This window comes from Podarcis gaigeae (assembly GCF_964106915.1).
Source record: "Podarcis gaigeae genome assembly, chromosome: 14".
Taxonomy (NCBI): Eukaryota; Metazoa; Chordata; class Lepidosauria; order Squamata; family Lacertidae; genus Podarcis; species Podarcis gaigeae.
Genome location: NC_139690.1, coordinates 16,100,558 through 16,118,793, shown reverse-complemented (window position 1 = coordinate 16,118,793; position 18,236 = coordinate 16,100,558). Strand labels below are relative to the sequence as shown.

General features: G+C 47.5%; 1 protein-coding gene across 1 annotated transcript in view; it reads right to left on the bottom strand.

Moving 5' to 3' along the window:
* SH3GL3 (SH3 domain containing GRB2 like 3, endophilin A3) overlaps positions 1-14,499 on the bottom strand; it is a 47,296-nt gene extending 32,797 nt beyond the window's left edge. The window contains exon 1 of the mRNA XM_083712820.1: positions 14,283-14,499. Coding sequence (XP_083568946.1) covers positions 14,283-14,327 — 45 coding nt within the window. The 5' untranslated portion in view covers positions 14,328-14,499. The remainder of the gene's footprint in view (positions 1-14,282) is intronic.
* Positions 14,500-18,236: the final 3,737 nt, after the last annotated feature.

Here is an 18,236-nt window from a genome sequence, read left to right as displayed (position 1 = left end):
ATAGTATTCCAAGTGCGACACTTTTTCTTAGCTTCTTCTTTTGTGCAGCCTTTGATCAATCCAGAGTCTTTGTTCTGAGGGTTTTAAAAGAAAGCTCAGCAGGAATCATATGCTTCCTGAGGCAAGCTCACCTTTCATTCTTCCGAATGTTCCTTTTGTGCATTCTCATCTCCCCTTTCAGAAGTCATTTCTATTTTGCCAACCTAACTTAAACCGACACCATTTGCTTGGGATAACTGGGCATGTTCTGAATAGCTTCCAAGCAACCGCAGAGAAATGTGATTTGTAAAAAGTCTTCGAATCTCTTTAATTTGCAGTATGACAGAGGTTTATAAATGACGCTGGTGCCGAGAAGGAAAGAGCACCTTTGCTCCTCTCAAGAGTAACCAGAATCTGAGGGTCATCTAATGGAGCTGACAGGAGATATAGGACAAGAAATAAACTCCTCCACACAGCACATCATTAATTTACAGAATTCATTGCCACAAAAATTGGTGTTTGCCATCAACAAGCACCACCGTGAACACAATATATTTGAAGCACAAGCAATGCACATTGCTTCCCCAAAAGAATAACGTTTAAAGAATCCTGGAAGCTGTAGTTTGTTAAAGGTGCTGAGAGTTGTTAGTAAGGGTAAAGGGACCCCTGACCATTAGGTCCAGTCGTGACCGACTCTGGGGTTGCGGCTCATCTTGCTTTATCGGCCGAGGGAGCTGGCGTACAGCTTCCGGGTCATGTGGCTAGCATGACTAAGCCGCTTCTGGCAAACCAGAGCAGCGCACGGAAACACCGTTTTCCTTCCCACCGGAGCGGTACCTATTTATCTACTTGCACTTTGACGTGCTTTCGAACTGCTAGGTTGGCAGGAGCTGGGACCGAGCAACGGAAGCTCACCCCGTTGCGGGGATTCAAACTGCTGACCTTCTGATCGGCAAGTCCTAGGCTCTGTGGTTTAACCTACAGTGCCACTCACGTCCCTGCTGAGAGTTGTTAGAAGAACCCAATTCCCCTAACAGAACTACAATTCCCAGAGTTCCATGGGAAGAGAAGTTCATTATTAAATACTCTTGAAACTGTAGCTCTGGAGGTATATAGGTGCCTTCTTTAACTAATCACTGTTCCCAGAATTCTTTGGAGGGGGAAGCCATGACTGTTTAAAGTGGTATCATAGTGTGAATGTGGTCTATATGTAACTGGGAACAAAGTGTAAGCACTGTACTTATCTGAGAAACTCAAGAATTGGAATGATCAACCATCAAAAAGCAGGGTATAAACTTCAGACACCAGTAAATATAATGTCCCAGAATTCTCTGGGGGAAATCATGACTTTTTAAGGTTCCTTTGTAGTGCTTTAAATATATAGCGTGAATGTAGCAATATGCATCCTGTAGCTGAGACTAAAACCTGACCGAATGGTGAAACATCCAGTCTACATTTTTGTACTTTTTAAAATTTTCGATTTTGTCCTCATCCCCCATCCACTTCCTAGTTTGTGTAACGTTTCGCCTGATGCAGAGTTCTGGGGGAACTTGAAAACTCGCTGCTGCTGAAATAACATCTTCTTCTGTTAAACAGTTGTTCACCACAGTTAGGAGCAATCGTGGGCCCATTTTTCCAACGGAGGACCTTTACATAGATGAATCCTTCTGCAATCCACCTACCACCAGCCTCAACAGCTGCTCCTCTAGAGCTCCCAGATGGCAAATGTTTACGCAGCATCAATGCTCTGCTAGCTTGCAAACCAGCAGGGGGTCAAAATCTTTAAATTATTTTAGCAGAAGATTCTGCCCCAATGCGTGGGCCTGCGCAGCAGGAGGCTCAAAACCCCCATTGTTTCACATCCCTAATTTTATAGACACCCTGTTGGGAAGAGGTCAGATTTAATCACCGCAAAGGCAATGGTTTTGGTTTTTTTAAAAAATGTAGATACACCCTGTTTCACAGAGTTCATATAGACCAGGACTAATTAAATCTATCATGTAAGAGAGGCTGAGCCATTCCTATTTTGGAAAACAGATATTTCCACAGGCGACACGTTCACAGGCACTGTTGACAACTCTCTAGACATGCCGCAGCATAAATGTTTTGCAGCCGTTTTCACTGCTGTTGTTTTTTTAGCAAGAATTCCATTCATTTATCCCAATTCAATAAAGGAGATATGCACATGGGAGGAATTTTTGCTGCAAGGAGTGTGTCTTGATGGAACTAGGTCCAGAAACACATCTCTGTACTGGGATAGGTGTTTAAAGAGAAGGCATCTAACTGCAGCCCCCTGCTCAGAAGAAGAACATGGGGAGCTCCAAACGAAGTGGGGGCACGTGCTGGGCCTGTCATCAATGATCCAGGAGACCCCACTTTGCATGAATCGAGTTCTTGGGTCAGCAGGGAGATTCTATCCATGCTTGCCTGAATGCTGCTAAGACTCTCTTTGCAGATCTCTGTGCTCACCACTTGAAAGGTCAGGAGTGGAGGGCATGGAGCCAGCACAATGCAGACTTTGACAGTGGAAAGTGCCCCCCACCCCCCGCAATTCCTGGATACAGTTGAGGGTTTACATGTTCTTTTGAATGTCTAAGGAGGGACAGCATTGAAGGGAGAACAATCCATCGCCATACCCATGGGCATTCATTGTGCATTATTATTCTTACCGTATTTTTCACTCCATAAGACACACTTTTTTCTTCCTTGTAACGTGGTTGCAAAGCACGGATCCACATGTATCCTCAGGATTTTTGCACTGGGTCACCCCAAATTCACCATCAGATCACATAGCATGTCCATGGCTACAGCCTGCACCCAAAAAACCAAGCACCCACTGTTGCGTGGGGCCACAATGGCAAAAAACGTGGTTACAAAGCACAGATCCACATGGATTCTCAGGATTTTTGCATTGGGTCCCTGCTCCTGCCAACCTAGCAGTTCGAAAGCACGTCAAAGTGCAAGTAGATAAATAGGTACCACTCCGGCGGGAAGGTAAACAGCGTTTCCGTGCGCTGCTCTGGTTCACCAGAAGCAGCTTACTCATACTGGACACATGACCTGGAAACTGTACGCCGGCTCCCTCGGCCAATAAAGTGAGATGAGCGCCGCAACCCCCGAGTCAGCCACGACTAGACCTAATGGTCAGGGGGCCCTTTACCTTTACCCCAAACTCACTGTCAAATAACATGTCTGTGGCCACAGCATGAACCACAAAAATCATACATCCAATGTTTCTTTCAGAATAGTTTTTTTCTTGTTTTCCTCCTCTAAAAACTTGGTGCGTGTTATGGTCAGGTGCATCTTATGGAGCAAAAAATATGGTGAAAATTGAATTTATATACCGCCCTATACTCAGGGGTCTCAGGGCAGTTCACAGAATTATTACTTATATCCATAGATAAAAGTACCAATCACACTAAGTCATACATTCAGATAAAAATTATTCAACCTCTATTGTAAATCAGGTTTATTATCAAAATTTAAAGGCTTTCAGCTGTTTGCAATGAACAAATCAAACAAAAGCAACTAAAATAGCTCAACACAGCAGATGCTTCAAGTGGTTTCCCCAAATTCAGCTGAAATTGTAACTTATACTGGCTTCTCTAATCTATTATTCAAGCCAAACAGGTGTTCTCTCAAGCACACCTGATGCAACTGAAACTAATCAATATTTGGGAGGGGGTGAAGAGACCTCGGCCCCTAGGAGTTGGCTCCCATACATGGAAAAATTGACCCAAGGGAATGCAGCCATCAGGATAAAAAATGACACACACGCCCCTATAGATTTATGGCATGCCTTTCTCTGGTGTCATTACAAATAAGGAGTGAGCTGTACACCATAAACAAGCAAAGGGGCAAATGGCCGCTGAGCCACACCCACCACTGTGAGGCCTGAGGTGATGATGATGATGCCTCTCCAGCTGCTGCTATTGGCTGTGGATGTCCTGTGATGTCACAAAAGCACATGGCAGCTCAGTGGATACAGTGGTGCCTCGCAAGACGAAATTAATTCGTTCCGTAAGTCTCTTCGTCTTGCGGTTTTTTCGTCTTGCGAAGCACGGCTATTAGCGGCTATTAACGGCTTAGCGGCTTTAAGAAAAAGGAAACAAACTCGCAAGAACTCGCAAGACGTTTCGTCTTGCGAAGCAAGCCCATAGGGAAATTCGTCTTGCGAAGCACCTCAAAAAACGGAAAACTCTTTCGTCTAGCGAGTTTTTCGTCTTGTGAGGCATTCGTCTTGCGGGGCACCACTGTATACAAAAGCAGCCCAAGGGGAATGCCAAGGCGAAAGCTTGAGGAGGACACAATGGACAACAGCCGTGTTATTCAACACTTGGTGCCTCCTTCCACAGGGAGGTGAAGTGGCAGATGGAAGGAGGTAATCATCCATCAATGGGATGCTGTGAAGCAACAAGAAGGCAAGTGGACCTGCTGGGCAGGATCGCGGCATGAAAGCGGCTGATATCCGTGGCTGGAAGCTGGCGATGGACCTGGCAGAAGCTGGCGGTCAGGGGTGTAGGGGCAGTCCGTCCCAGGTGCCCTCACTGAGGGGGGTGACATACGGTGTGCCGTCCACCTGCGACTCCCAAGCCTACCCTGAACTGTGGAATTCCCCCTTCCCTCTTCATTTTGACAGCTTGGGGGAGGCTTGGAAGTCGCAGGCAGGTGGCGCACCGAATGTCCGCCATGGATGGCTCGCTTTGCCCCCGTGAGTGGCTCGCTCTGCCCCCGGCTGCAGGGCGCGTGTGCCACTCCAGGCATCCTAGCGGCTATCCCGTGCCTGGGATGCCACTCTCTGCGCCACACCCCCCTTGAGAGCGCACCCGCCCTGGGCAGCGTGGGCATACGCTCCGCCGCTGCTGGCAATTGTTGGTGGACAGAAGCTGATGTGATTCATATTTAAATCTTTGAATAGCTTTGGAAGTGGATATAGGCTGTAGGGTCAGAAGTAGATGATAGTGTATTTTAAAATAGTATTCTTTGTAAGTGATAAAATGTGAAGTTATTCTAAGTGTGATTAAAAAAAAGATGTTATATGTAAACTCAGTGGCGTAGCGTGGGGAGTACAGGGGGGGCCGCACCGGGCGCAACATCTGGGGGTTAGGGTTAGGGGGCACAAATCCATGGATTAGGGGGCACAAATTACTTGCCTTGCCCCGGGTGCTGACAACCCACGCTACGCCACTGTGTAAACTGCTAAAGATGAAGTAAAATGAAAATCAGATAGGTGGGACTTGGGGAAGCCCACTTAACAATGTTTAGAAAAATAAGGATATGACAAGAATTTGTTTGTATTGTTTGTTGTTTTGTTTGTGTTCTTTATTTGTGTTATAAAATGGAAAAAAGGGGGGAAAAGGAAGCTGATATGATTAGCATGTGGAAGCCCAGGATGTTGCAGGACTGAAGTTTGTTGTGCATGTAAGCTGACTGAAATTCACCTTCAGAAGGCTGTTGACAAAAGCTGTGTGGATATTTGTGGACTGATGCTGGGGTAAGTATGAATGGAGAGTAGATGCAGGTCAGTGGTGTTGGCTGCCCTCTGAGTGAATGAACCACTTGATATTCATGGGTGGACGTTGGCAGGCTGGTCAGTGGAGATGCCTGGATGATGCTGTTGAATGAGGGCCATTCCCCTCACCGTATCTGTGTTTGCCTTTCAGGGATGTCAGAAGTTGACGAGGCTTTCCCCGAAAGCACCCATGAAAGCAATGAAGGCGACAACAGAGCTTAAGTAAACCATCTTCTACTTCTAAATCAATGAATTTCTAAATACATCTAAGTAACGTTCATGACATTCCCCTTTCCAGTACCGGGATGGGAGGCTGTGCAGATGCATCCCTATCAGTTGCCGCTGTCTACAAACTTCCTGTGATGTCACAAACGGTGGCTGAGGGGAAAGAGGCAGTTACTAGTGGGAGGAGGGTGGAAGAAGGGAGAAGACCCCGTAGAAGGTTCAGGGGAAGTTGGGGTAGGCAGCTCCAGCTGGATATGCAGAAGTTGAATATGGGTTGACTTCCTTCTGTCTACTTGCGTTGCCAACGTTTTGTTCTCTCAGGGCTCCTATACCTGTCTCACCTAGATCGCTTTGCGGAGCCCCAACCCCAGCCCGCCAGGCATTCTCCAGGGGCCCAGAGAACTGCAGGGAAGTTTCTGCAGCTGCATTAGACTTTCTGCATCCTCCTTTCCAAGACAAGCCAATTTATGGAGGGTGTGGGGACCCTGAGTTGCAGAATAGGTGGATAGAGAAGGTGAGGGAATCAGAAATGCCCCTTGCGAGTTGGAATCTAACAACATCCAGAGAGCATCCAACATCCAGATTGGGAAAGGCTGCTTTAAGCAAACAGAACTCGCAGTTGATCAGGAAGGACCTGATCTTACCTCTGAAATGTTTTCTTTTCTTCTATTACGAAAGCCTTAACAAACAAACAAAAACTGAAAGCCAGCCTGTGATAAGAAACAAGTACCGTATTTTTCGCTCTATAGCACGCACCTGACCATAACACGCACATCATTTTTAGAGGAGGAAAACAAGGGAAAAAACATTCTGAATGAAACAGTGGATGTATCATTTTTGTGCTTCATGCTGTGGCCACAGACATGTGATCTGATGGTGAATTTGGGCTGACCCAATGCCAAAATCCTGAGAATTCCTGTGGATCCATGGTTTGTAACCACGTTTTTGCACCATTGCAGCCCCAGGCAACAGTGGGTGCGTGATTTTTTGGGGGGCAGGCTGTAGCCATGGACATGCTATGTGCTCTGATGGTGAATTTGGGCTGACCCAATGCCAAAATCCTGAGAATTCCTGTGGATCCATGCTTTTTAACCACATTTTTGCACCATTGCAGCCCCAGGCAACAGTGGGTGCGTGATTTTGGGGGGGCAGGCTGTAGCCATGGACATGCTATGTGATCTGATGGTGAATTTGGGGTGACCCAATGCAAGGATCCTGAGGATCCATGCTTTGTAACCACATTTTAAGTGGGGAGCGAAGGAAAAACAAAGATGGGACATTAGAGGGGTGTGCAGAGAAGCAGCTGGCTAAGAATGCAGGAGAGGGATTTAACGGGAGGGAGGAAAGAAAGGCAAAAGTTTCCCCCCCACCCAAGCCAGCCATCTCTCTCTCTCTCTCTCTCTCTCTCCCTCCCCCCTCTCTCTCTCCCTTCCCCCCTCTCTCTCCCTCTCCCCCAGCAGCACCGGAGCTTGCCTGGAGGGGAGGGGCTTTTCCTGCTCTTTGTTCCGTTTCAGCAAACACAGCAACGAAACAGAGGAGGGTGGGCAGTAAGACCCTGAGGCAGAATGCAGGAAAGCAGCCGCTTCCTCTTTTCAGGTTTCGCTTCTCCGTGCAGCGTGCAGCGCCGCGATTTGATTTTTGCATGATTTTTCGGCTCCAGGGACCACACATTCGCTCTATAACACGCACAGACATTTCCCCTTCCTTTTTAGAAGAAAAAATCTGCGTGTTATAGAAGGAAAAATACGGTAATACCCTTGCAGTGTTAAGGGTGTTATAATGATGCAAGATTGATCAAAAGGGAAACTTCACGTAGCATTCTAAAAGTATGTTGCATTTTTATCTTGTGAACTGCCCTGAAATAATAATAATAATAATAATAATAATAATAATAATAATAATAATAATAATAATTTATTTATACCCCACCCATCTGGCTGGGTTTCCCCAGCCACTCTGGGCGGCTCCCAACAGTACATTCAAAACACGATAAAAGATCAAACATTAAAAACTCCCCTAAACAGATGTCTTCTAAAAGTCAGATAGTTGTTTATTTCCTTGACATCTGCTGGGAGGACATTCCACAGGGCAGGCGCCACTACCAAGAAGGCCCTCTGCCTGGTTCCCTGTAACCTCACTTCTCGCAGGGAGGGAACCGCCAGAAGGCCCTCGGCGCTGGACCTCAGTGATGGGGTGGAGACGCTCCTTCAGGTATACTGGGCTGAGGCCATTTATAGCTTTAAAGGTCAGCACCAACACTTTGAATTGTGCTCGGAAACGTACTTGGGAGCCAATGTAGGTCTTTCAGGACCGGTGTTATATGGTCTCGGTGGCCACTCCCAGCCACCAGTCTAGCTGCCGCATTCTGGATGAATTGCAGTTTCCGAGTCACCTTCAAACGTAGCCCCACTGTTAGATGGGGATTGTCAGCCAGTCAAATAGGGACCTGGGGAGAAAGAGACCTGTGGTGATAGGGATTATAGGGGTTAGCTAGGGAGGGCATCCTGGTTTGATTTCCTGAGGGGAAAATAAAAATCCTAGAGGCTGGAGAAGTGTTGCTGGTATAGTAACAGTAATAGTCATTCTAGGGAGGGAGTGTGTATCCCAAGTCTAGTTTTAGTAAGAGTGCTGAGGTTTTAAAGTTTAAAGTTTTCTGTTAGGAGCATTTGTCTGAAACTAAGTATTGTGCCTTGCGTGAGTAACCATCAAGCTTAAAACTTTCCTTAGGGCTCAGTCACAATCACAATTCCTTATGGCTTGTCTTTCTCTTGGGAAAACCTGCTGTTTACTGCTGAATGGGAACAATCATCAATCAGTTTTGCTTGGGGAAAGTGGTAGGACAAATGAAAAACCACTCAGACCTGTCTGCTAGAAAGCATGGGACCCGAGCTTTCTATGTGCAAGACAAGCAGAGGTGTGGGCAAGCCCTGAATGTAATTAAATAAAATGTCAAATTCCCCCCTGCCCAGCACCCAAAAAAGTGGCTCCTCATTAGTTTTAAGCTTCTGAGTGGGGAGTAAGTGGACAAAGTATCTTTCACATAAGCAAAACACTTGGTTGCCATGTAATAAAAAGCGCTGCAGCAGACAATTCTCTCTAGTGGCTCCTGAACGATCAAAAACCAGAAAACCGGAAGTGATTGTTCCAGTTTTCAAACACTCTTTGGAACCCGAACGTCCAATGTGACTTCCGCAGCTTCCGATTGGCTGTAGGAACTTCCTGCCGCCAATCAGAAGCCATGCCTTGGTTCCCGAACGTTTTGGAAGTCAAATGTTCAACTTCCAGGGTACGTCTGTAATTGACTCAGTGTAGCTGAGTCCTCTATCCCACTCTCCACGCATCAGCACTGATGACCACACGCTTGAGGTGGTAGATGATTCTGTTGACCTGGGCTGCACCATAACCAGTTCAATCAAAGCTGAGCTGGTCAAGCATATTGGCAAGGCAGCTACGGCAATGGCTCGCCCCTCCAGAAGGGTATGGGAAAATAACATTGAATACCAAGATGAAGATCTACCAGGCTTGAGTGTTGAACATGCTGGTTTATGGAAGTGAGTTGTGGGCAACTTATACCAGCCAGGAATTATACTTCAACACCTTCCATATGCACTGCATCAGGAAGATTTTGAGCATCACTTGGCAAACCTCAAAGTCTCAAACCAATATTATTATTATTATTATTATTATTATTATTATTATTATTATTATATTTTATTTGTACCCCGCCCATCTGGCTGGGTTTCCCCAGCCACTCTGGGCGGCTTCCACAAATACCAAAAATACACTAATATGTCATACATTAAAAACTTCCCTGAACAGGGCTGCCTTAAGATGTCTTCTGAATGTCAGGTAGTTGTTTATCTCTTTGACATCTGATGGGAGGGCGTTCCACAGGTGGGCGCCACTACCGAGAAGGCCCTCTGCCTAGTTCCCTGTAGCTTTGCTTCTCGCAATGAGGGAACCGCCAGAAGGCCCTCGGCGCTGGACCTCAGTGTCCAGGCAGAACGATGGAGGTGGAGACGTTCCTTCAGGTATCCTGGACCGAGGCCATTTAGGGCTTTAAAGGTCAGCAGCAGCACTTTGAATTGTGCTCGGAAACGTACTGGGAGCCAATGTAGGTCTTTCAAGACCGGTGTTATGTGGTCTCGGCGGCCGTCACCAGTCACCAGTCTAGCTGCCGCATTCTGGATTAGTTGTAGTTTCCGGGTAGCCCCACGTAGAGCGCATTGCAGTAGTCCAACCAGAGCATGCACCACTCTGGCGAGACAGTCCGCAGGCAGGTAGGGTCTCAGCCTGCGTACCAGATGGAGCTGATAAACAGCTGCCCTGGACACAGATTTGACCTGTGCCTCCATGGACAGTGTGAGTCCAATATGTGCTCTCCAAGCTCAGATTCCCAGCATATTTACACTTCTGCCTCAATGACGTCCACGCTGGCTTGATCATGCCCACAGAATGGAAGATGACAGGATCCCCAAGGACATGCTGTATGGGGATCTGGTTTCCGGCACCAGGCCCATTGGCAGACAAACTCAGCATTACGAAGATGTCTGCAAACATGACACAAAGGCTGGCAACATCAATCCCGCCCCCCCATGTGGAAATCCCTTGCAGATGACCACCGTGCCTGGATCAGTCAGGTTGTGTATCCACAGCAGTGACCAAAGGAGGGAGGACCGCTGGGAGAAAGAAGAAATGCCATGGTACACTTGCATCGGCACAACCGGACGGATGCCTTCCCCTTCAATTATATGTGATCAAATCCCACCAGAAAACAGTGCAACACAAAGGTTTAAGGGAACAAAAGGAGCTTAGACAAGTCTGAGCAGCCTGCTAATTGAGCCCAGAAAAAAAAAACTTATCACCAAAGTCATTTGAAACCATTTTACAGGCATCTCTGCCCACACATGCCTATGTTAGTCATTTATTTGCAGTACATTCTCAACCAGAAGGGGAAGGAATGCCACTATACCAACATGCAAAGAGTTGCAAGCCAGTTCATCTTGTTTTCACACACTATAGTCCAGATGGGTGGACTAAGATGGGGAAGGCTAAGGTTCAAATTGCCACTCAGCCATGAAACTAGTTGACTTTAATTAAAAGCCTCCTCAGGATTGGATTTGGATTTATAAACAGGATAACGAGCAATATTTATCTCTAATCCATATCTCAAAATTCTCCCATTGGTACTATTTGCTGAAATCTAACCACACCAAGGTGGCGCTGTGGGTTAAACCACAGAGCCTAGGACTTGCTGATCAGAAGGTTGGCGGTTCGAATCCCCGCGACGGGGTGAGCTCCCATTGCTCGGTCCCTGCTTCTGCCAACCTAGCAGTTCGAAAGCACACCAGTACAAGTAGATAAATAGGTCCCAGTATGGCAGGAAGGTAAACAGCGTTTCTGTGCGCTGCTCTGGTTCGCCAGAAGCGGCTTAGTCATGCTGGCCACATGACCCGGAAGCTGTACGCTGGCTCCCTCGGCCAGTAAAGCGAGATGAGCACCGCAACCCCAGAGTCGGTTACGACTGGACCTAATGGTTAGGGGTCCCTTTACCTTTAACCACACCAAAGCTCAATTCTTGCAGTCACTTACCTTTGCCTCCCTGAGAACTGCATTTACAGCTCCCCGTTTTCAAACAATGCCTACATCAGTCTTAAGTGGAAGATACAGAAAAGTTCCAAGACATTTAAGACTTTGTATTTGTGGGGTAGGTGAGGTAGAAGATCTCCCCCATTATATACTCCATTGTCAGCTCTATCAAAACTCCAGAAAGAGATTTTTATAACAGATGTTGGCACCGCTACAGGGTCAGAACTCTGACGTGAAAATATATTATCTGATTGCAATCCGCTTGTCACAAACAAAACAGCCCTATTTGCTAAAGCCGCTAAAAGTATTTGCACTAGCTATATAAAAGACAATGCCATTGACTGTGCAGGCAATTCATTAATTTGACTTATTGTAAGTGGATGTATATCTCTGGATTTCTTTTAGCAGGCTTTAATTGACTTGCTGGATATGTAATCGAATTTGTAATGGCTTTTAGTCAAACACAATAAATGATTGGATTGGAAATAGTTGACTTTGGGCCAGTCAACTATTTCTTGGCCTAAACTATCACAGAATTGGGAAAACTGGGGTGGGGTCGGGGAGAAGAATCAGGTATGTGCCCTTGAGATCCTTGGAAGAAAGGTGGAATATATATCTAATTAACAAACTGTTGGCAAGTTAAAGGTCTGTTTTAGAAGCCCAAGTTTGAAAGGCACTCTCACACTTTGACCATTTGTGGCCAAATGGTCACATTGACACGTAGAAGGTTCAATTCCTGGCATCTCCAGGTAGGACTAGGAAAGAGTGCCTGCATGAGACCCTGAAGAGCTCCTGCCAATCAGTGCAGACATCACTGAGCTAAATAGACCAAGGCTCTGACTCGGTATAAGGCAGTTTCCAACACCAAGATGGACTGGATCATTTCAAATCACTTTAAAGCTTCGCAGCACAACAAACCACCACCTAAGCGTGCTGCAAAGAATTACCGTATTTTTCACTCTATAGGACGCACTTTTCCCCCTCCAGAATTTAAGGGGAAATGTGTGTGCGTCCTATGGAGCGAAGGCAGGCTCCTTGGCTTCAGCGATAGCAACGCGAAGCCTCCGAAGCGCAGAGGGAGAGCTCCCTCCGTGCTCCGGAGGCTTCATGTTGCTTTTGCTGAAGCCTTCGGAGAGCAGCACGAGTTCCCGCTGCACTCCGGAGGCTTCATGTTCCTTTCACTGAAGCCGAGAGAGCAAGACTCTCCTGGCTTCAGCAGAGAGGGAGAGCTGCGCAGCGCCCCTTCAGCCAAGCGGGAGGAGAAATGGAAGGGGCTCCGTTTCTCCTCCCGCTTCGCTGAAGGGCCGCTGAGCAGAGAGGGGGAGAATTTTTTTTTCTTGTTCTCCCCCTCTAAAACAAGGTGCGTCCTATGGTCTGGTGCGTCCTATAGAGCGAAAAATACGGTAATACGAAGATACCTTTCTCTTTGGCAATGGAAGAAAAGGAAACCAGCCTTGGAGGAAAGAAGGGGCGACTTATTTGTGAAGGGTTAGGGAGTAAATAGAGCGGAAGAGATACAACCAAATGTCTGTAAAGAAGAAGAGAACAGCATCCTTGCAGATGGAAAAAAAGGTAACGGGCATATAAAAGTCTGTAGAGGATTATGAAGTCCATTCACTAACGTACGACAAGGGTAGGGAACCTTTTTTAGTCCACCTCTTGCACCCTTAAACAAGCCAAAGACACCAGGACTGAAAGCCCACATTTGTTCCAGTCATCCATAAATGCTCAAGGAGGATGTGAGACAGGGCTGGTGAGTCATGTGAGGGTTCTGAGGGCCACATAGAGAGGCCAGGACAGCTCAAGGCTGCCCATCTCTGACATCCAGGATTGAGGGAGGCTGAGAGAGGCAAACAGGACTTCTCTTTCAGAAAAATACAAATCCGCAGCAAATCTAAACCAAAAACACAATATCCCCTCCAAAGCACAAAGCACTGGAAAACACACATCACAGAACCTCCTACAAACCAACCAACATGTTGATCTGGAGATCTACCAACCAACATCATTAGCATATAATGGGCACCCAACCCAATCATCCAAGACGGTCTGTTTAATTCCCATGTGTTAGACTAAGCAGGACTATGGAGCGAGGGGTGGACAACACAGAAACATGGGCTTAATGGCATACAAATACAGCACCTAGCACAAGAGCTAGTGAGGCCTGGAAATACAGAATCAGAAATAATAACCACCCCTCCAATGCTGCTATGGCACGGAAGATGGAAGAATTAAACAGATATAGGTTGCTTACTTAAGAGCGTGTTCCATCATACAATAACAGAGCTTAATCCAGAGTAAGCATGATCAGCTCCAGAGGAGGGGGAAAGTTGAATTCCCTGAGAGGGGTTACCCAAGAGGTAAACTGGATATGGCAAAGGAGTTGCTACGCCTGGGAGAGCAGGAAAAGGATTGTCCAAAGCGATATCTGGACTTCCTTTCTTCACCTCTCCCCACATTTTCTCTCTCTCTCTCTCTCTCTCTGCATGCAACGATGTGTTCCCTAAATATGTACAAACATCACAAGCTTGGCATTTGCAAAATACGCATCTGGCTACAGGGGTCCATGGGGGACCGGTGACTGGTACAACTCTTTTCTGAGCAAACACAAATTCACTTCCACATAATGTGCAAAATGGCCCAGGAGAAGAGAGCCCAGGTCCAATGCACCCAGGAAAATCTGATAGGGAAATCCAACGGGCAGCACATCCCCCGAGATTCTCAGGTGGAGCAATTCACTGGGGAAACGCAGAGCACCTACTCTGCATAACAAAGGTCCCGGGTTCAACCACAGCCAGCATCTCCAGGTCGGATTGGCTGCTGCCAGTCCGTGTAGGCAATACGGAGCTATAGATAAGACCCGACATAAAAGAGCAGGTGATAAAAAGTGCTATGCAATTCCTCCGAGCTTGGCACGGAGGGTTGCAAGGTTTCTACCAAACAAACCATCTTCCTCAGCGCCTAAAGCTACTCTTACCTGGCTGGCTTTGTGGAACTGCTTCTTCAGGCCCGCTACCGACATGATCCCTCCACTCCGGGCGCAGCAAGAGCTGCACGCGGAGGAGTCTCCAGCCAAGGGAAAGCAGAGGCGTTTCCAGGGCCGATGCCCCGGCCGAGCAGCTGGCAAGAGCTTCCCTCCTCGGGCAGCTCTGCCAAGGCAGCCGCCCGCTCCGTCGCCACCCGGGAGAGCGCGCAGGGGAGGACCAGAGCATTCCAAACACGCTGCACGCCCGCCCATTGGCCAACGGCGACGACTATGCAAATGAGACGGAAGGCAGCTCGCCCGGCTATTGGTCGGTTCGCTGGAACCTAAGCAAAAAAACCCGGAGAGAACTTGGCGGGGACGCCCACGCTCCGTTATCGCTTAGAGACGGCGAGGGAAGATGGAGCTCCGCGTGCGGGAGGCGCCACGTCGGAAGCGAGAGACGCGGGTGCGCGAGAGGGCCGAGCGAGGAAGGCGAGGCGGAGGGCGCCTTTGCTGCTCGGGCGGCGGAGGGGGCCTCCCGATGCTTTCTAGGGGCTTAAGAAAGAAGGCTGTTCGAGGTCAAGGAGGCAGCTGGATTCTTATTTTTATTTCTAAAATTTGCAAATCAGCAGCAACTGCAAAGTAAGCTCAGGGCCGTTTCACACGTAACGCAGCAGCAAGCCCGGGTTTTCTGGCACGTGTTCCCAGCAGCTGCGCCTGCCTGTTTGGAGACCGCACGAGGGCGGTGCGAGGGTTTCTCAGCCGCCGTTTATCGCGTGTTCAGGGCGGCGCAAGAACTGGGCTTCTGCAACCGCTTAACTCTGTCCTTTATCCTGCAAAGACCACATGTGACCTTCTGCTGGGAGCGGTCGTGGGTGGTTCCGTGCAGTTACTCACTTTGCTTACTTAGTTTTGCGAATAGATTTCTATTTCACCGTTCTAATTCATTGTCTAAAGCAGCCATATATGTATTTTTAAAAAAGCACACGGCAATATTAGGAGACTATGACACAGGAAAAGCCATGAGCAACAACAAATAGGGACAAAATGAGAAGCAATGAAAATCAATTATAATATGTAAGAAATTATATAATGTCTGGCATATAGTGTTGGCATATGGTGCTGGAGGAGACTCTTGAGAGTCCCATGGACTGCAAGAAGATCAAACCTATCCATTCTTAAGGAGATCAGCCCTGGGTGCTCACTGGAAGGACAGATCCAATACTTTGAGCACCTCATGAGAAGAGAAGATTCCCTGGGAAAGACCCTGATGTTGGAAAAGATGGAGGCCACAAGGAGAAGGGGGTGACAGAGGACAAGATAGTTGGACAGTGTTCTCAAAGCTACCAGCATGAGTTTGACCAAACTGCAGTGGAAGACAGGAGTGCCTGGCATGCTCTGGTCCATGGGGTCACAAATAGTTGGACACGACTAAACAACAACAACAGATAGTGTTAATGCAAACTGCAGTCACTCTCTTGTACACACTGCATTTCCAGTGTTGGGTTTTTAATCCATGTTCACATGACAATGTGTATGTGCTTTCAAACTGCTAGGATGGCAGGAACTGGGACAGAGCAACAGGAGCTCACTCTGTTGTGCGGATTCGATCCGCCGACCTTCCGATCAGCAAGCCCAAGAGGCTCAGTGGTTTAGAATCAGAAGGTTGGTCGTTCGGCGTTAAAAGCGAGATGAGCGCCTCAACCCCATAGTTGACTTTGACTGGACTTAACCATTATGGGGTCCTTTACTAAGGGGGCCCTTTACTAGCCATTTTATGTTGTGAACTGCAGTGAGCAGGGGTGCCAACTTCAACAAAATATGGGGGGGCAGGTAAGCTCCTCTTCATATAATTGATCACATTACATGGTTCAGGCACACCATTTGAATGGCAATGCCCATCAGCTTTGGGGGAACTTGGTCCCCCTCAAATATTTTATTGGGGGAAGCAGAAGATCCCTGCACTCCTAGCAGTTGGCTTCTATGGCCCTGAGATCTATGGGTATAGGGCGGTACACACATTTAATTAATAACAATTACAATACCACAATAATGTGATATTATTATCAAGATAATGCAAAGACACCTTTAGTTGCCAACATATCCTGGGGGGGGACGGGACGGGACGGGACAGCAGCATTAATGTTCTATGCATGTGTACCCAGAAGAAAGTCCCACTTATGTAATTTAATTGCGCATACTTCCAAATAAGTGCATTCTTTTACAATCCAATCCTAAATGATGACTAAGCAGCAGGATTAAGACTCCTAGTGACCTTTTGATGATGCAAAAGAGAATTGAGTTCTGATTCCCTCTTCTCTCCATCTGCTATAGGTACAGGAGCCTAGTAACCTGCCATGCAGTACTGGTGTTGTGTCCGACTCCTTGTGGCCCCATGGACCAGAGCACGCCAGGCACTCCTGCCTTCCACTGCCTCCCGCATTTTGGTCAAACTCATGTTGGTAGCTTCGAGAGAGAGCCAGGGTGGTGTAGTGGTTAAGAGCGGTGGACTCGTAATCTGGTGAACCGGGTTCGTGTCTCCGCTCCTCCACATGCAGCTGCTGGGTCACCTTGGGCCAGTCACACTTCTTTGAAGTCTCTCAGCCCCACTCACCTCACAGAGTGTTTGTTGTGGGGGAGGAAGGGAAAAGAGAATGTTAGCCGCTTTGAGACTCCTTCGGGTAGTGATAAAGCAGGATATCAAATCCAAACTCTTCTTCTTCTTCTTCTCTTCTTCGAGAACACTGTCCAACCATCTCGTCCTCTGTCGTCCCCTTCTCCTTGTGCCCTCAGTCTTTCCCTAGATCAGGGAACCGGCAAGCCACTCTAGTATCCCTGCCAAGAAAACGCCATGGACAAAAACAACAAGCCATGCAGTATAGCTGGCCAGTAATCAGCAAGGCTGCAAATGTCAAGCTGTTTTGATAAGTGAGGACCGTGGCGCTCTGGCCCCATCTAGTGACTGAACTGCAAAGCTTGCAAATCTGCTGATTAGCTCAAATATTGCCCCTATGATTTATTGCAGCCCCCACCACCCAAACCACTCTCTACCTTCAGGCAACACTTTCCACAGCAACCCATCTGCCCAAGTAATGACAACCTTTGCAGCTCCTCCGTATAATAAGTCTAATAATAATAATAATAATAATAATAATAATAATAAAAAACCACCCCTGAAAACCTGAAGCATCAGATGTTCACCCAGGAACCCTCACATATTATAGAATCACAGATTTGTAGAGTTGGAAGGGACTACGAGTGTCATCTAGTCCAACCTCCTGCAATGCAGGAATCTTTCGCGCAATGTGGGGCTCAAACCCACAACCCTGAGATTAAGACTCTCATGCTCTACTGCCTGAGCTATCCTTCCCATGGAGCTCTAGTGGAGGCACAGTCAGGCAATGTCTGCACTATCCATTTAAAGCACTATTGTACCACTTTAAACAGTCAATGCTTCCCCCTGCCTTGCAAATCCTGGGAACTGTAGTTGGTTATGGGTGCTGGGAGTTGTTAGGAGACCCCTAGTCCCATCACAAGGGGACTGTTTGTGGGGCACGAGAAACACATTCAAACTCTTGAAGCTCAGCACTGCAGGGCAAGTGATTGTGGGGAAGTTGTCTTCCAAGTGAGGTCGTCCACCATTGTTACTGATCATCAGGAGACATAGGAAACGGCCTTATACAGAATCTGGCCACACTTTGGTATTGTTTGCATGTACTGACTAGGAACACCTCTCCAGGGTTTCAGACAGGGATGTTTCCCAGCTCAGCCTGAAGATGCCAGAGATTGAACTGAGGTCTGATTTGCTCCTAGAATGGGAGGTAAAGGAGGAGCAAGTGAAGACAGTGATGATAAAGTGGGCCCAGGATTTCGGGGAAAATATGATGATGAGCGGGACACGGGTGGCGCTGTGGGTTAAACCACTGAGCCTAGGACTTGCCAATCAGAAGGTCGGCAGTTCGAATC